At 48.3% G+C, this 23,570-nt stretch overlaps 1 protein-coding gene across 19 annotated transcripts in view; it reads left to right on the forward strand.

Annotated features, from left to right (window-relative positions):
• The window catches only part of LOC117164762 (protein turtle), a 162,070-nt gene that overhangs the window by 112,995 nt on the left and 25,505 nt on the right, over positions 1-23,570 (forward strand). For 14 of the 19 annotated variants that reach the window (XR_013059094.1, XM_033348066.2, XM_033348060.2 and 11 more), the window contains 5 exons: positions 2,744-2,871; positions 4,030-4,197; positions 4,436-4,734; positions 10,017-10,150; positions 22,461-22,692. Coding sequence is in view for 18 of the 19 variants with exons in the window: in XM_033348066.2 (XP_033203957.1) it covers positions 4,049-4,197; positions 4,436-4,734; positions 10,017-10,150; positions 22,461-22,692 (814 nt within the window). In the remaining variant the exon portion in view is untranslated. The remainder of the gene's footprint in view (positions 1-2,743; positions 2,872-4,029; positions 4,198-4,435; positions 4,735-10,016; positions 10,151-22,460; positions 22,693-23,570) is intronic. The other 5 variants (XM_033348065.2, XM_033348072.2, XM_033348069.2 and 2 more) reach the window with 3 other exon arrangements.

The raw sequence follows: 23,570 nt of genomic DNA on the forward strand, positions 1-23,570 counted from the left end.
TAGCAACTCGAGATTTGCATCGGGTTCGACGCTTGTACCGACACGCTAATTAATTTTCTCGTGTATCAGACGGCCAGTGGATAAAGTTTATCGCGGTACGAGCTCGGAGGGCCAGAGACTGTCGGATCACAGAGGTGAAATTGACCACGAACTTTCGGCAATTTCGGCGAAGCGGACAAGTAATAAACTTACTTTCCTCCGTAATTGATTGGAAAGCTCGTAAAGCGATCCCGCCGTCAAGGGAAACTCGAACGTCGGCAATTGTTCGCAATAAATAGCGCGCACTTGATTGCCGCCGTTGTCACTAATAAACGGAAAAAAGATCGTCGAGAAATTTGCTGGCGAAATAATCCTTCCATAGCCGCATGTCGTCTTCTCTTTGGGATATGGTCGGCTGTCGGTCCCATCGGCAATTCATCGTAATTACCTCACCGAACGTGGTCAAAATCGAAAAATTACGTCGTGTAGGAATCAGCAACAAGAGCCAATTAGACGACGAATAGGTAGATCGGGCGTAGTCGAGTGTCACGCAAAAATACTCGACGCGAAGGGAGTGAATCGTACGATTCGCGCATCGCGTAGATCGCTAGAAACTTAATTCGGAGAAAGAAAAGATTTTCTATCCATCGTGGCAAAGTCTTTGTTATACAAGGGAAGGTTAAAGACGTCCAGGCATGAAGGATATCGCGGAAATCCGTGTTTTCGCACGTTCGCGGGGAGACACGATCTCGAAGAAGCGCGCCAACGGGAGTCGTAAATTCCCGTTACGATTTGCTAATCGACGCCGCGAATCGTTCGATCCCTTATTTCTTTTGGGATAATAAGAATTATATGGGATAATAAGATTAAATGAAAGATAACGCTGCTGCTAACAGGTTATTATATATTTTCACAAACCAACAACTTCGGTGTAACACAAAATGAATATTTGCTATGAGATGACTACGAATGAGTGCGACCTGAGTCTCTAGACGGATTATCGCGTATACTGATGGATTTGTCGACTCACTGTATTCGAATTGTTGACTGCTTGACGAGATGCTTGATTGAGACTGACTGATCTTCGGGTGTAAACCCGGTCGAAGGATGTTGACTGTTCGAAGGATGTAAAATCAGTGATGTTCGGAGACGATGCTGTGGCGGAGGAAAGCTAAGGATGGGTGTGTCTAGCGCACGGGACCATCGGATTTGTTGGTGACGATTTTGGCTAAGAGAGTGAGGGAAGTAATCTTCGTTGTTAATTGGTTAAACGAAGGGTCTTAACCGCCCTCGAGAGAAAGTGGTTAGTGGGAGGAAAGTTGCATCATACGTGAGAAAAACTAACTTTCCCTTGTCAAGCCGTAGTAGACAAAGGTCTTTAGAAATGCCTCGGAAACAGACGTTTGTTTGGTTTGAAGGACCTCGACTAGGAAATTCCTGAGATTTATGGAAGATACTTGAGACTATTGAGGGTACGCAGTGAGTATCCGAAGACATCTGGTTGCCATCTTGCCCGCGGTGTGTGGCCTGGGCTAGGTAGAGTGTTACGCGACGTAACAATCCGGAAAAAATCGCGGCAAAAATAGCATGTTCGATAAATCCGGGAGATTTCATTTGGTCGTGGTTACCATTCTCCCCGTTCGGTTCATCCGGGTGCGTGCGTCGGCGATAGGTCGGGAATGGAAAGGAACAAGGGATTACAGGGGTAGCAGATATTGGTCAATCCCACCGGCTCAGCGCTAATAACCGTGGAACACGAAGACGAGTTATGACAGGTGGTGTCGTGGGTCGTTCGGTAGGAGGGAATTGCACGGACGACATGTACCATTGTTCGACTAACCCTCCTCCTTCTCTTCTTCTACTCTCTTCCCCCTGCCTCGTTTCACCCTACGCGTCCCTTTACTCCCCGTGCGTCTTCCATTAGCAGCGTGTAATCCTGGTCGAAGGTGCTGACGGTTTTCCAACCAGTCGGCTCTTTCGCGTAACATACTGAATTCACGTTATGGCGCGCTTCATTGCCGATCGCCACGGAAGCGTCGTGAACAGATCGTCGTACGTCAAATGTAGTTCACCTTGCGGCAGTAAAACGCAAGACTCAATGTGGAATAATATCGGCGTTAAAGGCCAATAATCGTAAACGGTGGCGAGCCGTACTCTCTTTTACGAACGCACGCGAATGACGCGCGTACAAAAGGCTGATCTCTCCGAATCCGAGAATCGGTTTTTATTGCGACCCGGTAGCTCCGGAATCTCGAGCAACAAGACCGTTTCGCGGTGAAATCACGGAACAGCCATACGAATACGGCGATATCCCGAGAATCCGATTATTAATCCGAGCACGTTCTAATTTCTCTTCCGAATCGTATCCGATCACTCTTAATCACGAGTAGATCGTGATTCCTAAGATCGTCCAAGCCAAGAAATCGTAATTAAGCACCGAACGCGATTACTATCAAATGATCGACCTCTTGGGAAAATATTTGTCGTTTGCCGAAACACGATGCTGGTCGTTTGATCATCGCAGTCCACGCGGCTGCTCAAAGCGACATAATTATTATCCCTCTGTCCAAAGTTTCTGTTCGAAGCCCCGGATCGATTCTCTCCCAGGAAGCGAGCATAAATCGATCAGATCGGAAGAATATGTTCGTACACGATAGTAACGACGTATGCGTAAGCCGAGGGAACGAACATGAGCGACAGACACCCTTTTCGAATACGTGACGCGTGTACTTTAGCCGAATGTTAACGAGCCGCTGGTTTACAGGTGATGATAGCGGCACGCTGTGGGGGCTAAGGTGGCTGTCGCGGCGGCTGAAGAAGTGGCGAGGTTGGTGAAAATTGGCGCCGGGAGCGGTCAATCCGGGCAGCGGTAGTGGTGGCGGAACGGCAGGGGTAAGTGCCTCGCTTCATCGATTCTTTTCAAATATCGGTCGAACAACGATCGGTCGTAGCCGTGGAATAGTTGGATTACATTGCTTTTAGAATTAGTCCCGTTTCTCTGTTCGCGATAGGAAACAAATGATCGTGAAAATCGTGGTGCGAACGGCCGGATCGCATCGAAAACCTCGTCGAACGTCCGATATCTCTGGTTTGGTACGCGGCAACGAATTTGCTTTGACTCAGAGGCGCAGCACGCCTCGTTTCCTCGTGGAGGTTAAACAGCGCGGAGGCCGATCATCGCGATCATGAGCAAACGCGAACGAACGAAAGAATCGACGTGAAGAAAGAAATCACTTCGCGGTTGAGTCGAGTAATCGAACCCTTATCGGCTGGCTCGAGTTGGTTCTCGGCAGAATAATCGAGTTGCGCGATAGGAATCGTGGATCAAACGACTGGCGAATCGATTAAGGCATTATTTCACGGCATTATGCCGTTTTCGTGACTACATCGCTCGATAAATGAGGTAAAAAAAAAGCTGACCGAGACATGCGGTTATCGCGGTTCGTGTTACGCGTTCCGGAATTAAGTAGCTCGTTCGGTGCAAATTGAAAATATCGCGATTCGATAACAAGAGAAACGCCCTTTGCTATTTATTGGCCGCATTGATTACCAGATGTGGCAAACGTATAATTATATTCGAATACGCGATTAGATCGTCGGCATAATTTATCGTTGGATTTAATTGAAACGCAAACGCCGTGATATCGTTTTACTTCTTGCTATCATTAATTATCGGTGCTTGTGCGTACAGTCCGATTCGATCTCCTATCGTTACGATGTCTCCAGAGGATAAGGTTGCGGGAAATTTTAGGCACGCCGCATAAGCATTGTAGATACTCGGCTCGATAAAACAGCGCTTTCAGCGACCTATTAACTCGCGCATCGGTGAAATCACGCGTTTAGTACGGAGCGTAGAGCACAGCAACAGAAGCAACGCCGAGATACTCGGAGAGGTCGTAACGCGAGTAGATTCCGGAAAAAGGCGCGTAAAGCTGAATAATTTCTCATTGCGCTCGATGCATTGGCCTATTTCCTTAATTATTTACGGTAGCTCTCCTGTCGAATCTCACGCTACCTAACCTTGCTTACACGTTCGTTTATAATTTACAGATACTATGGGAGCGGGGGTATGGGGGGCGGAGGAGGGCTACAAGCCACGGACCTCCGGCGAAGGCTCGAGTCCCGGTTTTCAGGAAGCGCTTGTCCCCAAAGACCTCGTTCCTTAAGACACGATGGCTCCCAAGCATCCGAGGGGAGCACCCGTGACCAGGAAGAAAGGTAAAGCCTGCCAATTTTCTTTGCCAGCCTAATTTTCTATTTATTTTTCTGCGATACTTCTAACGCGCAAAAGCGATAACCAGGCAGGGCGAAGTATCAGATCATTCGTAAAGGAACATTCGACCGGAAGAATTTCTAATTCCGTTCTGGAGCGGTCGAGTTCGCTCGAATCGATCTCGAGAACATATAGCGAGCAGCGAAATCGTTCTAACGCGGGATAAATTCGTTTTTCCGGTAGAGTTGACTTGCAAGCGGCTCTCGCTTCCGGTCAACCCACGTGTACGGGTTCCCGGCCGTGCAGACGACAGGCGAACGAGGGGAATGAACAAGAGAAAGGTTCGAGGTGCTCGAACGGCGGATCGGGCGTAATCGGAAAGCTACGGCTCTCCGTCGCAAGACCTATCAACACAGCTGAAAAGGAGGAAGGAGTCAATGGGAAAAGGCATCGGTTTCGATGGTGTCGCAGGGATATCCGATGGATCGCGGATGTGGCAACGAGGACCCTGCTCCTCGGTATCGTGCTTTTCGTCACGCCAGGTACGTTTCGTGAAGATTTCATTTCTTTCCTCTCTTTCTTTTTTTTTTTTCTGTGAAGAGAAAATCGCGATTGTCGGATAAATCGTCGCGCGAGGGGATCGGAGACGGCACAATCGTTCGTGGTTGCCGCTCGAACTGTCGAGGACGCGTTTGTTTCATTACCGTTTACCGGTTTCTCGAGTTGTACATTAATTAGCGAAGCTCGGTAATCAGAACAAGCCTACAGGGTCACGGTAATAGCTTTCCATCGACTCTCAAGTACGATCGACCGATCGATCTTGAATTCAGCGTGGCGTGGTTGGATGCGCATGGGCCAGACCCGTAATGACGTCGATTGAGATCGAGCAGAGAGTTTCCGTCGAGATACCTCTCGTAATTGGTAATACATATCTGCGCCATAGCGTACAATTACGCGTGCATTCGGTTGTTCGCTCATGCGTTTCGCTATCGAGTCTAGAGATTCTGTCGAACGCCGAACCGATTGATTTCTCGGATTGTTCGTAGACACGAACGTTATATTCGGCTGTTTTTGCCGAAGAGCCGATCTTTTTCTCTCTTTTTATTCTTTCTACTGGTGCAATTGTCTTCGACGTTTCTCCGAACTGTCATGTCGTCGTTCTATATTTTCCCGTCAAACCCAGGGTTGTTTGTCACCGCGAGCGACGTACATCGCGACCATTGCAATTTCAAAGAAGCTGTCTTCGCGGATGAAATAAATGTTCTCGAACGTCACGAGGAGAGAGGAATCGTTTTTCCTTGCTGATGGAATAATCATTCGCGGCGACTAAATATTTTACGAAAAATCCTTTTGTTAACGCGAACGAACGGTTCGTAGATCGATCGGACAAATGTGACAAAAATTCGCTACGATGTTGTTTAACGATTGGAAAGAGCATTCCACGAAACGGGCGGAACGAGAGAAAACGATTGAGCGAAAGCCTATTTTTCGCGTAACCGCGTTTATTTACGACTGTTACGTGGAAGCATGAAAAGCCGCGGCGTATTTAACTGATTTACCACAACGGGATGAATAAAGTGACGTCAATGCCTGCTCGTTCCAAAGGATGTTTTCCCTTTTTTTAATTTGCTTTCCACGCTCGTTAGTTTCATCGGCGAAAACAATTTCATTAAAACTCCGTCTCTCCTTCTGGAAAGCTTGTTCAACGCGAGCACGATGTATCCTGCTAATGACGCGTATACGGAACTGAAAAACATCGTGAATCGATGCGATTAAAACTCTCTTTATTACTGCCTCTTCTCGATGAATCGAAAAAGCGTTTTTTCTCCGGAGGGGGCCGATATCTCTACGTCGCTACAGAACCGAGGTTTAGCAAGATTCTCGTTCGTACGAGAAGGAAAGCTATCGCGAAAATTGGCAGCGAATGAGCAAGATGAAAAGAAAGAACGGCATCAGGGAGAGACGGGGAAAAGGGAATCGTGAGGAAAATTAGCGGAAAAGTTGTTTAATACAGAAAGTTGGGTAAGTCGTGGAGGACGAACAAAGACGGCCATTGTGATCGCCACTTGCACGGCTTCGGGGACGGCCATCGTTTTCGTTTCGCCTAGCAACTTTCCGAGTTAATGTCCGTCATTTATTTATTCCCCAATTATTTTCCGCCGGACATTTCGACCTTCGTCTCGCAACTTAGCCGCTCGCAAAGTGCCCCTTCAACTTCTCCGCCGCTCCCAGCCAGTTTTTAAATTGATTCCGCCGGACGAATGGGCTCACTGGGGCATGTAATTTGCTTGAAAAGGCCATCCTCGCCGTTTAAGAAGACTCCCTACGTACGCAAACGAGCTTAGTTCCGCCGATAGGTTCCCGCGATCAAAGGGAGTTCGTGGTGCCAGTCACCGCCCTTGCCTAGCATCTTCCGATTATTTCTTCCGGATCATTGTCGTTGATTTCGAACAAAGTGGAGTAAGTATCATCCGCGGACGCATTCGGGTACGATTAAGTTGCTCTCCAAGATTACTGAAACTGATGGAGTTCGAGGAACGGCACATAGTAGCCATAAATTACGCGTACTTGAGGCATCCGCGCATGTTGACGGCCAACGATTACGGTTTCTTCCTCGTAGCTGTCTTCAAAGCAGCCCAGATGGCAAGCGATGAAACGAGTTGTAAATGACGTTGTCCCTTCTTCGAGGGTACGTTGCCCTTTGCTAAAGCCCGTTCCACACGGCAAACGACACGTAGCGAAGCTACGCGAACTGGTCGATCGGTCGAGCCGAGTGAAAAAACTTGTCTGGTGTTTGCGACATAGCACCGAGTCGAACGCATTTTCGTAGCGCTCTTCGGCCACTCCGCTCCGCTCGACGATCTCGCGTCGACTTGCCGGCTGATAAACCACACGGAGCTCGAACCCGAGGTCGTTCACTCAGTTACTAAATATATATTTAACCAAGGGGCATCCAATTACGCTAAATAATTAAAACCTATACTCGAAGCGAAAGTTGGCAGAGACGGGAGAATGCTCGTTAGCCCTTGGTTAATTGTTTCGTCCGTGTCATCCCGGCCGCGAAGGCTGTCGCGTTCTCGTGTGTGAATGGAGCTTAAGCTTAACCATTTGCACCTTGCACACGATACGCCGATCGAGTGCTTCCTTAATTTCACGGTTCGTCGCTAACTGAAAATTTGAAGACGAAGATGAGAAGCTCCTTACAAGCTTCCTCGCATCTTCGATTTCTCCTTGGAGTTGCCGTAGAGCGATAAAACCAGTACCGTATCTCGTTACGCGTGCCTTTGCGTATTCAATCGTGTGTCATCCAAGAGCATGGAAGGAGTGGTTCCGTAGTATTCGATGGACAACCGTAAAACGCTGTCGAAAGTAGGAGAAAAAAAGGATCATGAAAATAGGCGATGCCATTTGGCCGAGGTTGCCACGAACATTTTCGCTTCAGACTTCTCTCTTTCTCGCGGTTCATCAACGATCGACGTTTTCGCTCGTAGAACGACCGAGCGTGTGGGGTCCTTTGTAGGGCAAGCAGTAGAACAGTACAAGCGGACGGACAAACAGACAGCGCGTGAGAGAAAGAACACGAAGACGAAGGGACTTTGTCAAAGAAACGATGTTCTCCCGTGTCCTATACGTACCTACGCGTATGTGTACCGCTGTAACGCGTCTGTGATGTATCCACGAACAACGCCAACGTGCCAGTAATCTGGACAATAGACAGAACGAGGATGGAAAGAAAGCTCGAGTGGCGATCAAAGTCGCGCACTCGACGGCGTCGAAGACGAGGGCGCTCCATCCACCGCTTTGGAAACTAATCTTCGACTCTGTTCTCTTTTTGCGCTTTGTTTGCTCCGTTTATCCGCCGTTTTTCCTCGCGTTCCCTTTTCCAACTTTTACTTCCTATCGTTGGTCAAACATTCTATAAGGATAAAGAGAGAATACTGTAGGTGGACAGATCTTTAACCGTTTACGGAAAAAGATGGAGTAATACGCGGTTTACCATGGCTGGGAAATCGGGAAGGATCAGACCGGTCCTGCTCGGCGAGTTCCTTTCTTCCTCGTAGTAATTTCTCATCCCCCGACACGAAGACGCACGCGTCCAAGAGAGGTTCCACAGGCTCGTAAGCCATTGTTCCGCGAACGAAGACAATTTTCACATCGCTTTCACACTGCTGCGGCCTCTCTTCGGAAATTCTCATTTAGTTTTTTGGGCGGACTCCCGCTTCGAACGCCCTCGGCGCTGTTATCTACGCCACGTACGCGGTTCTTCGGATTTTTCCGCTTTTTCCCCGGATGAACGGTGGCTTGCCGGTGAAAAAAGGATCGGGCAAAAAGCGGCTACACCCTAGTCTAACACGGTCTTCGTTTTACCTTCTTTGTCTTTCTCCATCCTATTTCCCCGCATAAAGATTTAGATTTTATTCCGTTTCGATCGATACAGCTTCGTTTCCATTTCGTCGTGAGCCGCGGAAAGGCGTTAGCATCGCGTCTACACCGCGGGACAAGTCAAACTGTTTTTGCAAAAAAGGTGTACTACGTATGTGTACGGTGGAAAATTGAACGATTGCCGACAATAAAAACAGTTGCTTCGGAGAGCGGGCCACTCCCAGCTGGAACTTGGTAATCACAGTAATGGGACACAAATGTTTGTTGGGCGTTCCTCGGTTCGTATTATTATGCGCAATGAGTACGGGACTTGATATAAGAGGATTGTCCCGAGCCAGATACGAGGTGAACGTTTCGCTTGTTTCGTACGATATCAATAACTTTGACAAGCCGTTATTAGCTATGCTAATGGCATCGCCGTTTCTGCTTATCGCGGTCAGCACTCTTTCGAGCTTCGAGTAAACTCCAAGCTCGATTTTTTTTACGTACGCCAAGTCGCTTATATTTCTCAGAGCGCTAGGAATTTGTGTATTTCGAAGGAAAAACGAGAGAGAACGGGAGGGTTATAGGTTCCAGGAGAAAAGAGGGAGAAGGGTGCTGGTAGCATCTGTCTTTGTTCTTCCCGATTGGAATATCAGCAGATTTCAGTAAAAATGTGTCAACGTTTGGCTGATGTAGGATTCTTAGACGCTTCGTTAACGAGGTACGAGAGAAATAATTACAGTGATTCGTACGTGGATCGCACAGCACTACTACACGAAACTTCTCGAGCGTTCGTTTACTTAGTAACCGCGGAAAAAATATTGCAGAGAGCCTTGTCACGCATATCTGCAGATGCGACATACGGATCGCATTCGTACGCGGTATGATTCAAACAGAATTCGTAGTAAAGTCGGATCCGTTGTTCAAATGGAACTGTGTCACTGTCGTGACTGTTCGATACCAATTTTTCGTAACCGTCTCTGAACTCTTTCACGCAAATTTCCGAAGAGTCCTTAAAGTTAGCTGACTCTCGCGTGACGTCGTCGTTGCGAGAATCCATTTCTGCCGAGCGGAAACCGCGACGCGCTTGCTCGTTCGTTCAATTGTTTCTTTGGAACGTATGGTTACGCTTTTGCTCGCATAATAGCAAGGGGACTTAAAAGGAAGGAAGGGTCGCGAAAATACGAACGCGGAAGTTGCCTCGGTAAATCACGAAGTTGGTCGACTGCGCGACCTGTAACTCGGCGGAAAAGTTAAGGGGGCGAGAAAGTCAGCCGGCAGACTTGCGAAACATCTATCGGTCGTCGTAGAGACGCGACGGAGTTGGCAAGTTTTCGCAGAAATACCACGGCGGAATGTGACGAGTACGCGACGGCGCTCGGACGAGTTTCTTTGTGGAGAAAGTTGGCGGCGATTCGAGGGAGCGGCGAGTAAAGATGTTTGAAATGTTGTGTTTCAGGTCTCTGCCACCAGGACGCGGTGCACATTACGGCAATCCTGGGGGAGAGCGTTGTCTTCAACTGTCACGTAGAGTTCCCCGGTGAGCACCCAGTGCCCTACGTTCTCCAATGGGAGAAGAAGGTAGGCGATACGGTACGATATCGGACGACAACCTCTGCTCTCTATATCCGTGAGTTAAGTACGTGGGCCCCGCTCGACACCTTACCAGCAACCTGCGTTCTGGTATCGGCGATCGTATCACTGCGCCGTCTTTCGACAAACTTTCTGATCGCGTACCGGGCTGAAAATTCGATAAAATCGTCGCGGCTCGATTGGATCACCGAATCACGGATTTCTTCTTAATTCGCTGGTCGAACGTTGTGTAATTAGGAATTGGAGCATGATACACGGATGCACGGATGAATAGCGCTCTCGAGCAAGCTACGCGACCGAATCTTTTTTTATCGCTTTCTTTGCAAGCGACAGATGCGGTCACCGGCCGTTCCGTATATCGTTGTATATCTCTTCATGATCACCTCTCCGCGAACCGTTTCAATTTTTTCGACACCTGAACTGGGTACCAAGCAACGTACCTTCCGATTCTTTTTCACGTTGGAAACCGATTCGCGGGTTTTTCGCGTTTGTTTTTGTGCCCACAAATCCAAATGGACGAGTGCGACACGTTGGTATCGGTGCGCAGCGGAAATAAACACGGTCGTATCGTATCGTAGACGCGGCACGAGCCAATACCGTTCGCTACGATACCGTTTTGTGTACCATTTGGAAAGCGCAGCTTTCCCTCGGACGCGATAAGCAACGAAGGTATCCAGGTGCGCGCGACCCGCATCGTTCGATTCTGAAATCCGCACGAGCAATTTATGGAGGTCGGTAGAGGATCGAAACGACCATGCTAGGCGATATTCGATCGTTAAAGCGACCCGTTACTTTGGGGGTTTTATGCGTTCGCGTGGGCGGCATCGCAGCAGTTTATTGCGGAAAGCTCGGTGAAAAATGCAGCGATACCAGAGACAGGATCGGTAACAGGAAGCGGGGCCCCGTGAGCACACATTACGTTTCTTAAAGCATATTGCGATGATTGTCGACGATACTTTGAATTGTTTATTCGATGATTTGTTGGCTTACGTGCTTACGTTTTTTCGTTTTGGTTGGAATCGGCGGCGAACGGGACACGCCTCTCGTTCCCAGCTGGAGCGGAATACGCCATTGGCTTTCCGTTCGTGTAGTTTAAACTAACGTTACGTATTATCGATATATCGTTATTGTATATTTTGTTGCCACGATACTGTATTACTTGGTATATACGTATGTATCTGATCCGGACTGGAGAGGGCAGAGCACGTTTTCTACGTCGATCAACAACACAGTCATCCGATCACACGTTCTCTCAGGCAACGACCCAGTAGCCGACTATAGTTGGAATCATTCGCGCAAATCTCTACAACCGTCTCTCTTTCATTCACACGCATCTCACGCGAATCATCGTAACGCGACCATGACGTTCGCTTGGCGTCGCGGCATCGCGTCGCGTAGCGGTCCTGAAAAGAACGCGCGACACTTTGCGTGTCCTTTGTTTGCATGTCACCACCGTCGAACAGCGAGTTGGTTTCATCCGCAGCATCGTGGTCGGTTAATTATCGCGGATTCTAAATTGACGGTTTTCCCTCCCGATCTGCCGCCGTCGATCGATATAGTTGGCGTTAGTTTCCAATGTGAACACCGACTCGTCGACCAGACGAGCGGCGACCAATTAATTTTTTATTAAGTCGCGCGTCATCACAACGATCGACGTAGCGTCGCCCGTTTTCGCGGCCGAGCCGCCGCGGCGCCGCGCCACGCCGTTGCGCGACTCCCCTTTTATCATGGAGAGTTCGTTGCACCGTTTTGAGAGGGAAAGAGAAAGTCTCGTTCCTCGTCTCGCGTTCGCCCTATCCCCGATATCTTGTGATCCTACCACCTGTCCAACGGCTCGATCATAAGCCATCTATGAATCTTTTGCCTTCCTCTTTGGGCTGCTACGATAATCTGTCCAATCTGTGAGTCACGTTTCTGACTGTCTATCAAAGTCTAGCTCGAAACAGCGTTTCCGCATTACGGTCCCCTCGATTGACGAGCTTGAAACTTGCATCGTATTCATTGCTCGTTTCCTTCCGTTTGGTTCGCTCGACGTCCTTCGAATCACGTTTTTGGAAACTGTGCAACAGCGATCTCTGGTATGTAACATTGAAATGACGTTGAATGTTTTACGAGGACGTCGAATCTTTTACGAGCCCCGTCGAGCTTGTCAATCGGCAGACAATAATACGGGGTAATGCGCTTTCACTTCCTGTCGGAGGCGGGAAATCAGAAAATCACGTCTCTGTCTCTCTAACATCTGGTGCTTTTGCATGAACGGGGAACGCGCTCGATCGGCTCGCAGGGATTCGCTGGCGCTCGTTGGGCACGTCGATTTTTTCTAATCGGTGTGAAAAGCGAGGGAAAAGTGAAGGGAGAGTCTCCGTTCCCTCGGGAAAGCCGGCGATTTCTGTCGGGCAGGCCGAGGCCCGTACGCGAGCATGACCTCGTATTTAACATGCCACAAGACGAATGGCCTTGTATCGTCGGTGTAGCATTAAAAGATTGTAGCTGTGCCTGCGATGCATTATCTCGTTTTTACGAACCAGTCGCACCCTGCATGCCGTAGTTTCCGCGGGACTAATCCCAGAGTCACGTGCGGACGTATGTCGCGTTGCCTCTCTTTGTGTCGTTGCTCTTTAATCCTCTCCCACGGCCATGAAATACGGGAAACAAACGAACCTGGATAATTTCCCGACTTAAAAACCCAACAGACTTTGTTCCCCTGTGATCACATTCGCTCGCGTCAACGTTTAGACGAAACAAAAGCTGGGTCTTGGATTACCCGGAGACGCGGTAATCGACTGGTGGAAAGTTTTTGTCGGTAAACAAAACGCGAAGCGAGTGAGTCGCGCGTTCACCGCCGAGTGACACCGGATTTCGGGACGATTACCGGCTCCACTGGTCAACTGAAACGCATTAATCGTGAATTCAATATTGACTCGACAAACCTGCGTGTCCATCGTCGTGCAATTAATTAATCGAACGATCGATTCCGCGTGACAATACGATGATTGCCGCAATGACAATCGCATCCGTTTCCGCGCGTCGCGCCCCACTGTATCGTGCTATGTGGCGCTATTTCGCGCCGCGGCGGCCTTTTCTTCCGACAATCGACTATCGGCAACTAAGCGCATACGGACTTGCCATGTGGTCGCAGTTCCGCTCTGGGATTGAATCGATATAAGTTGATCCTAGTCACAATGACGTCGTTCTCTGCTTATCATCGAACTGCCTGTTTTCCTCCGTGACCCTCCTAATAAACTACCCTTTACTCGATAGAGACGTTTGCCGGCGACAATCCGCCCTTCGTTCATCGATTTAACGAGCAGGATGATATAAATACGTCATATTCGATTTGAACGAAAGATAGGCAACGGACGAAGAGTCCCGAGGAGTTGGCCGATTCGCAGTCAAGTCGCTGACTTAATTACGAGGCAGGTGTAGGTCAGAATAAACGAGAATCAAGGTGGTAGAGTCGAGTCTTGGGGAGGATTTTTTTGCCGCAAAACGGATTTGAAAGCGAGCTGGAGATGTCGAGCGTCGGAACGATGCACCATGGCTATTTCCATTTCCATTTCCAGGCGATTCTACTACCCCAGTGGGAAGAGGTGGAAGAGGAGCAGCCCGTTTTCTTTTTTATGCGTGCATAAATCACGCGGAGGGTGACGGGGTGGCGGGGACTTTACCGTATCCGCTTCTGCCTTGCCCCTCGATTCACCTAGTGCCACTGCGACTGACAACTAATTTCTCTTCCCGTCCGACTTTTTTCCCGCCCGTGCGGCGGCCTCAGCGATCGCTTTTCACGCGCTTCCTCCACACTTTCCGCCCCACTCATACGTCTAGCCTCGTCTCTTGTCATTCGATGCGTGCGCTTTTCCAATCGCCGCGCACGGAAGCGCATTGAACTTTGTCAGAGCCAGAACGTTGGATCCTATCGTTGACAGGGATGCTTATTTCGAAACAAAAAGGAGATACACCGAGATAATTGGAGAGTCGATCGTTTGGACCGGCATCCGCGAATCGTATCCACGGAAAAATGATTTTGAGCTTCGAAACTCGGATGCAGCCCTGATGCGGCTCGTTTCAGTATTCCGGTTTATTCTTTCTTTGTTTGCAACCACGAACCATGCATGTACCAGCAGAGACGGAACATGGAAGCGCGTTTTATTTGCACTTTGTCGGCTTTGCCGGGTTCTGCGTAAGCGGATAGAAGAGGAAACCCGCATCAGGCTTTTATACGAGAGCGCCGTGTTCCTCTACGTACATTTCCCTTTTTTCCCCCTGTTTCTAAGCGTCTGGTGAGGCAAGATGGTGTGGGCGAGCGTAAGTCCAGACACGGGAACAATTATCGAATATCCTGGATCGATGCCAAGTAACGAGAAGCCGTGGCAATGTGCCGTTCAATTGCATCGCGTTTATCTAAACGATATTCTCATTCCGTCTAATAGAATACAACGAGCAGGCAGACACTCGGCCTCCCATCGAGACTGTTTCTAGATAGTCTTCCAAGACCTCTCGGACGCGTCAAGTCGAAGATCTGGCTTTCATTTCGAGCGCTCTTGTAAAACGTCAATCGAACGAAATACTCGAGTACCGTGAAATAGTCTTTACGCTCGCTTCGGATGCCCTTCAAGCTACGAAATCGCGTTAACATGTTGTATTATAACATATCATCGAACGCACGACGGCGGGATGTAGAATCGCGGTACACCAACGATGGAAAAAACGTGAGACTCGAGGAGGAACTGTCGGAAAAGTAGAAGGGAGACTTTTGGCGCGCGTCACGGCAGTTGCTAAAAAATAAACGCTTGCGAAGAAACGTGTTAATGCTAAAGGGACGGGTGCAGCGGAGCGATGGTAACCAGGCGAGCTTTCTCTTGCTGTTTGCGGCACTTCTCTATTCCCAACAGAGGTCTAGAGACGAGACGGAGAGCGAATCGGAGGGTGACCAGAGACGTGCAGGCCAGTTGACGGACGGTAGAGAGGAGGGTGGACGTTTCAGCCGCGACTCGACGCGACGTGGGGTGTAGCGTAATCTAATGAAACAAATGGAGGCAGGAGTGAACTACGCGAATGGGCAAAGAAAGGAAGGAGGGGAAAAAGAAGGGAAGGAGGTCTGAAAAGAAAAACGGGAAACCAGGGTAACGCGGGTAAGGGGAACGTGTACGTGTATGCGTCCCGGCAAGAAAAAGAGGAATAGAGTCTCCTTGCAATTCAATTTCTCCGACATTTCCACTCGGGAAGACATTCACTCCCACAGGAAACCTGACTCCTGGCCCTTGCTTCTCCGACGGTCTCTCGAGGAACACCCACTCCGAAGTTTGCGAAACTTGCCCACAACCTGGCAGGTTTCCCAACCAAGGTCCGACCGAATATTTTTCTCCTCCCGCTCGACAACGTTCCTGGTCCTGCCTGTTCGCGACGAAATAAAAACTCGGGACCTCCGACTTCGTCACATCCATCCCCCCCCCCTCTCCCTTCCACTATACTGCCAGGTTAATTATCTGCCCGGCAGCGTAAACAAGAAGAAAATTCAAATCCCACTGCTGGCTCCGACTATTTCTAGGCGAGTAGGACTCGTTGTTTCGAGCGCGAGTTAGTAATTAGGTTTTCTTGGAAGATGCCCGTCGTGAGTGGCGGCAGAAGGAGCGAGTTTTATTTCGCGAGGCCACGCGATATTCTGCGAGACCCACCGTTGCATTTAAAAACCATATTACCAGAGAACGGAAAAGGAAACAAGAGAAAGCCGCGGTGTATTGGCCTCGCGATTACAATTTGTACGGTGAAGAAGCAATTTTACGCTCCGAATATACCGCAGCGCTATGCGGCCGTCACGAGTCTCGGATAATTTGCAATTAACGAAGAAAATTTCGGGCAAGGAAACGCGTTTCGGAACGCCTTTTCAAACCGCAACTTCCGATCTGGGAAAAGAAGGGTGTGCTCGTTAGTATGCAAATTAGCTCTGGTATGAACGGTCCGCTTACACGAAATGTAAATTTGGTCGAAGCCCGAACGAGTCTTTTGGCTGATATAAGGTGAAAATCTTGTTATGGGAGTTTAAGGTGGAATTAATTTTCATTCGATGAAAGAACGATGAGTCCGCGATAAGACGATACCGTAAAGGCTTTGTCGGAAAGTTGTCGAAAGTAGTCTAACGCCTGGGAGAGTGGCTCGCGTATAGTTCGTCACTGTGCGATTTAAATTTTCTTCGTAATCCGACGAATTCGCGAGGAAATGTTCGTCGCTCGCAGCGCTATCGACACGGTGTAGCAAATCTCGACGAGTTCGTAATTTTGCCGTTTAACGACCAACGACGAAAGCGTGTAACTCGCGACAGCCGCCGCCGTTCGAGTAAAAATCGATCAGCATGGGTGAAAGATAAATTTTTGCCGCGTGTCCTCTACGGAGCTTCTGGGAAGTTTGCAGTGGTCGATGCGGCGGTTTGAGAAACGCTGCTCCCGCGTTATCGATTGAACGTTAGCCGGTTAACCCGTAGTTGGTTTAAAAATAGGACAGCGTAGACCACCTCCGCGTGGCCAGCTTTACATTACATAAACCACCCCCGCGTGGCCAGCTTTACATTACATAAACCAACCCACGGCCGGTTCTTGCGTTGAGCGGGGGTTGCGCTTGACGCCCGACACTGCTATCCCGAGTCATTCCTCATCTCTTTCCTATCTTCCACGCGTGTAGGATTGCAGGACGATGTGGTCCTCTTCTCCATTCGTGCAACTACCTTTCTACCCGGATATCCGTGCAACTCGATATCATCGTGCCGTATGCCGCGTCCCCTTATTTCCGGCCAACAGCGTTCGATCGTTATCGTTTTTATGCGACCGATCCTCGAACGATTTCCGTGTTCTTAGGATCATTTTCTTCCTGCCGGAGAAGCCCGCTCATGTATACGAGAACGAAACGGCGTATAGGGTGCTCATCTGACCCGAAATCGTTGTCCCAAGCAGTGCAGTGGTGTGTTACCCTACGAGGTTAGGAGGTCTGTATGCATAATGCAGAGCGCACGGAGGCCAGGTTGAACTACTTAACTGTGTCAGGGTTACCCCCCTCTTGGACGCTCGATTCCACGTGCAAATTCCAGGCTGCGCCATCCTTCTACCTGTCGTATATTTCTGTCTTCCTCATTCGTCACATGTTCGGGGCTCAGCGCCTCGTTATTTTCGCTAATTGGTGGCTTCGTCTTCCTTTTTCTGGCATTGTTGTTATTAATGCCACCGTCGACATGAACCGCCTAACGAGATAATTAGCGAAACCTAGTCCAGAAGTGACTTTGACGTAACTTGTTCGATGTATATGGCGATCGGGGGTAAACTTTTCTCCTTCGTCATGGAACAGCAAGATACCGACACGCCTGAAAAGTCGATTTTCAACAGCTATGGCGGAAGGAATATGCGACAAACAAAGCAACATACTCGAAGAAATCAGTACCTACTCGTGGTATATTCCTCTTAATTTATTTTCTAGAAACGCAGCCGACCCAAGAGCCACTTGCTCGTAAACGAAGCTCGCTCGCGCTACGGCTTTCGACGTCGAATTAAACAATCCAGGACGGCGTACGCGGCATCCAACGAAACCTTATTATCGCTCTAAAAAGGCAGCGGGAACGGAATCGCGCGAGGTCGCATTTCTGGATACACAGCCGGAATGCGAGAGCGCTCTCGACGGGTGCTCGCGTTCATAGCAGTATTCTCGCTTAACATAAATGCCAGAAAGGAATCCGTCGGCTGAACGCAAATACTCGCCAAACGCGTTCACACAGTTCATTCTGTCAAGATAATTTTCTCGCTTCCGAGGCGGACACGGAAATGCCGTGGGTCGTGTTTCGACTCAAACATGTAATGAATAGTTTATCCTTCTAAACTGCGACTTCTTGTCATGGGAAGAAGTTAGCCAAATCGGGCAGATTCTCCTTTCTCTCTTTAAATAAATAAATAAATATATATATATGTAATAATATATAAAATACATATCAAGATTTGTCAAAGATGACTACGTTCGTAAAGGCCGTAGAATTAATCAATACGCTGACGAAAGCGTCGCTATTTATTTTCGCGTCGTATCAGTAATTTCTTCGACTTCGACGCAAGCTAACCGCGCGAGATCATTCTCGAACGGAGAACATAGTACCGATAGAATGCATCGGAGTTTGAATTTGGTTCGCGATTAGGAAAGCCGTGTCGAACACAAGCAGTAATGAAATCGAGGAGGAAACTCGACTACAGGGGCGTCGTCGTTTGATTACACCGATTCGACTTGTACCGCATTCGAGATACTTCTCTCGTCGTATTAGTTCAGCCGGAGTGTTGGAGTGAATTGTCCTCTGTGAACACGATATCTCCGCAATAAGTTTTCCGTGGAGGAGCATCGACCAAGTTTGCGGGCGAACCTAACAAGTTTGGAAATTTGAAATTCCTGCGTTTCATTGGATCGTAGAGCACTTCTCGCGAACTAAAACGAGTCCCAGGAACGATACCAGGATTCATAAACGATACCGGACAGAAAATGGAACTTTTCATGACCACCAGCGTCGATGTTTTCTCCTGAACCAACGAGACAAAGGTAGCCTCGCGAACTTTTCGAATTATAGCCACGAGCTTTTCATTAAACGGAACTTGGCGCAGACGTTTTAAAACACAAAGATTCCCGATAGGAGAAAGTTATTCTTTGACAAAACTTTCGAGCCGGTCGTCGACTTAGCCACGAAAATGTGTTCAAATGAGTAAAAGAAAAGTGTTCCAAGGTTACCTGCCAATTACTTTGTCTATTTCTTCAGCGAGGAAAAAGCATTTGTGTTTCTAGTGCACATTCTATGAAAGACGAATCATCGAGGTCATAGCATAGAAGCGTAGACAGCTTTGGAAATGGCGAGGAGTCATTGGGGTTGTGTCATTGACGGTCAAGATCGCTGAAAGATCATCGAGAGTAATCAAGATCAAAATTATATCAATATCACGAAGCACTGGGTGCATCCTGTTAAAGAAGAGTTTCGCGATGCAACGACGAAAGCGTTTAGTTATCCTTTCTTCTCATTTTCTCGCGCAAAAACTATAACGATCACGACCGAGGTTTTCTCAAAGAACTCACTCTTTCACACGCCGTGTCATCGCATTTCCATTTCGAGCGTAAGACGTTCCAACGTTTAAGAAGAAAGTTCCGAACGCCAGAGCGTCGAAACAAAGCGTTGAAGCAAATTGCGAGCCGGTCGAAAGTTGGGAACACCGTGAATTGCGGACGTGCCAGACCGTTCTTTCGCGGTGACGAAGTTGCTTTTGCAAATTGGCCGCCCGATATTAACGAACCGGTCCATCCCCGCGTGAACAATTTACGTTTAAATTTGCGCCAAGTTCGTTGGCAGGTCCGCGAACAAACGTTGAACGGAAGGATTCCGTTCTGGAACTCCCACACGCCTCGTTAACATTTCACTAGTTCGGTTGGCGAGGGATTTAGCTCAATCTCCGGAGAAACCGACAAGCTTCATAAATATCAGAATTCGCGAAACAGACACAGTCATGGTGAGAGGAAATAGTTGTGGTACGTCTGACAATGAGTTATCAAAATCACCGCACCGCGTGCAAATGCAGATGTTCGGCTCGCTCTCTATCTCTGGTGGAGAGAATAATAATGGGTGCAAAAACTCGAAGATTTTTCCTTAAAAGACAAGCAGTGATTATCGTGATTCATATTTTAAGAAGAAATCAGTTAGAAATTAGATCGTTCCTCGGTGACTTTCCGAAAAGAGGATGATTTCTGGAATTTCTAAAGTAGTTTGTAGGTAAATGGTTCGTGGATTGTTGGGGCAAGAGGAACCAAACTTTAGACCGCTTACTTCGAAAATATACGATGCACTTGTAACGAAATAGCGAACAGCACCGAGATTAATCTCGCAGATATTCGCGACCGCTGATAGGCGTCTAGAACGATACGAGATGAGAGAAGCCAAACTGGGAAAATAAAAGAAAGACACCTGACCTACATGAGCGGAGCGCGTAGCTGTAATCGCGGAGTGTTCGTGCAAAACGCCACGACTTATTCCGCTCCGTCTCGTAACTACTGACGAAATCGTACCTTCCATCTAGGGAACGTGCTTTTCCTCGCGAATGCTTCTTTCTCGGCCTTTTTCTTATGCCTCGTAAATAAAAAAAAAAACAAACAAGCGCCGTTAGAAAACGTCGAAAAAGTAGGTAGTTTGGCCCACTCCTCTGTATGCCATTTAGATCCGTAATTTATTTCGGTTACGCGCACTTCTCTTGGCATCTTTTCTGCCCTCTTTCAGTTTTTCGGTTAAATCCAAATCTAGGTCTATCTCTACGTTTATTCATCGGTCTATCCGATTCACAAAGAAAATGAAATCGTTGCTTGCGACTAGGTGCACGAACAGCATGCACATGAGCAGATATACGAGGAACTCGATGGCGTTAAATTTGTTTCGCGTTCGGGACACGGGGCGAAGCGAATCGGAACAAGAGAGTTTTTAGCCTGGAAAAAGAACCAATTGTTTTTCTCGTTCGAAATTTTGGGACACGGCAACGCATTCGTTCATCGTTTGTTCAAGACTATACGTATAGAACGGCGAAGCAAACGCGACAACTTACCACGAAATCGCAATATCGAACGAGTTCCGTGGCTCGAAGTAGAATAATATTGAAATCACTGTGGTTTGAGCTTCCAAGCACGACGACTACGACGCGACGTCGTTCGCCGTCGCAAGTAGGCCAGCTCGAAATAGAAACCATCAACTGGGGCAGTCAATGGCCAACATACGATCGTCACTCCACATTTGTCACGTTTTTTATTCTTCGTCTTCGTCTTCCTCTTTTTCTTCTTCGTTTCCTCTCTTCCACCTTATTTTCTCTGTTCCCTTTTTTTCCGAGAATCGCGCAGTGCTAAACGCGCGGCAGTAGAATAGCCTAGTTCCGTGCCAGACACGAGTAGTCCACCGTTTCAGCGACCGATTTCTGTCTCTCGACTCCTTCCTCGTCGCTCGATTCCGATAAGTATCGATATCGGCTCGATCGAGCAACCAATAGACGAGCAGTAACAGCACGCGGCAGTCTTTCGAAACGAGAACGATCGAACGAGGAAGCGTTTACCGAGTGCCGCTGATTCAGTGGTCCGCCGCGTCGGCCTTTGATCGTGCTTCGAAAATGCAAATACGTTCTACAACGTGTAATTTAATTATTAGCAACGAAACGGTGCGTAAGTCGTTGCACAGGTAGCAGTTAACACGTTAGTACGCACAATGCCGCTGCTCGTTTTAATACACGCGCTTCACCACGATTCTTTGGCATCATCTGGCTTCGCAGACCGCAATTTTAATGAATGGCCACGTAACTGACCGGTTGAAATATCAGCCGATTATATTTTTCTCGTTTCCACGAGAAACACGGAATTGATCGAGACCGATCGTTCTTTACCGGTTCTTCACCGATATATAGATCCGTTTAGTCGCATGCCTCCCTTTTTGTGTGTCAGACTGTACTTTACTATAAATCGAGACAAACCGCCGATCCTCGATAGCGAAGTCGTTCGGTGACCGATCGAAAACGACAGCTGGCTCGCGATCTATCGTTTTAAAAACATGCGACCCTCGAGGAATAATCTAGGATCGACGGGTATCTCGACTTTGCATGGCACGTATCCCACGGATCCCATAAAAGTTTCGTGTCACCAGTCATTTTCCAGCAGCGCCTTCTCTCTATCCACGCACAGTCTATGCCTTGTGGATTACTTTTTCATTGGCGCACAACGAATTCCTTTGTTTGCCATAGAGGCTTGCATGGAAAATGACAGTTGTCGTGCCGTCCTCGGCCGGGCGAACGTAACGAGCATGAAAATTTAAGAGGATCTTCCGGTGCGTTGAATTAGAGGGAAGGAAGAGGCCATGCTCGTTACGTTCAGTCGTTCGCGCGGAGAGAGCTCGCCGACTCGGCGACTCGGCGACCAATCGCGGCCGTAGATCGTTTCCGCTCTTCACACACGCTGCATCCTCTGTCTTTCGTCATTTGTCATTTCATTAGCCGGCAGCTGGTGCGAGCAGATTCGAATTTTTCGCCTTTTTTTAATAATAACGCGTCGCTTATGCGTCTCGCGGGTTCCATTTTCTACTATGCTTTCTACTGATTTATTCGCCAATCATGTTCGTGGAACTGTCGATGAACCGAAGAACGTCGATACCCAACACGAAATGGCAGGGACGACGAGCTTCGCGAAATCGAAAACGAAGCGTCCAGCATATACCGAAGCGAGTCTCGCACCAGTATGTACGTGTTCATGGCGATCCTTCGTTTATGTTGCGTGTTGGTGTTGGTGCAAGGGGCAGGAGATACCAATATACATATGGTACGAGTCGTATCCGACCCACAGTGGCGAAGGTTACGAAGGTCGAGTCTCGAGAGTTTCGCCGAATTCACCGTATGGCGTGGCGAGCCTCAACTTGACTGACATCCGCGAGAGCGATCAAGGATGGTACGAGTGCAAGGTCGTCTTCCTCAACAGGTCGCCTAACAGTCACAAGAACGGTACCTGGTTCCACCTGGATGTCCACGGTGAGTACTTTTCATTTGAGAACGATCATGTTACGCTATCGCTTTTCTTCGTTAACCGATCGTCTCGTCGAAAGCCGGTACATTACACCTACTATTCGATAACGTGCTTGGATATCGGCGAACTCAGCATCGCTGTTCGATGTATCGATTCCGAAGATTCCACGCGAACGATCAACCTAATCGCGCGATTCCCCATCTGTCAGCTGACGTCGGAGTATCTGGGCGGTCTACTGTATCTCAAAAGCTGGCGTTCACGTTTTACGCTTGACCGTAGTTGATCGGCCAGGAAATTCTACTTAAGAAAAGTTACTGGGTCAAAAAACGCGATTACGCGACGTTACAATATCGATTAAAAAGGACTTAACTGCGATAATAGAAGTTCGTGTCTCGAACGAGCTGTCGCGAATGCAATTTAAGTCGAAAATTACATTCGCGTCGGATCCGAGTTGGCCAAGTTTTGCATCGATTTTACCTCGAAGCAGTCTCATTAATATTATCTCGTGCTTAACAAGATTTTATGACCGCGATGAGTACCGTGTTTTTGTCAGAGAAAGTGTCTAACGAAGGAAAAGTTGAACGAGTCCAGGGACGAATCTTATTCCTGGCCCGGTTTCCAACGATCCGCGAACTTTTATATCTTCGAATGACGAACGCTGTCGATTCTGATCTCCCCCTGTCGCGAATAAAACGAAGATGCGCATGCGGGAGAGAGAGAGAGAAAGAGAGAGAGAGAGTCGCTGATAAGAGAAACGAAACAGGGGGAATAAGAAGGATGGAGAAAAAAGGGAGAGAGAGCATCGTCGTTTCTTGGGAATTCAATTCAATTCTTTCGTCGAGCGACGCGATAAAGTTTTACGCGTTACGTCAGTGTGTCGACG

This window comes from Bombus vancouverensis, chromosome 8 (assembly GCF_051014615.1).
Source record: "Bombus vancouverensis nearcticus chromosome 8, iyBomVanc1_principal, whole genome shotgun sequence".
NCBI lineage: Eukaryota > Metazoa > Arthropoda > Insecta > Hymenoptera > Apidae > Bombus > Bombus vancouverensis.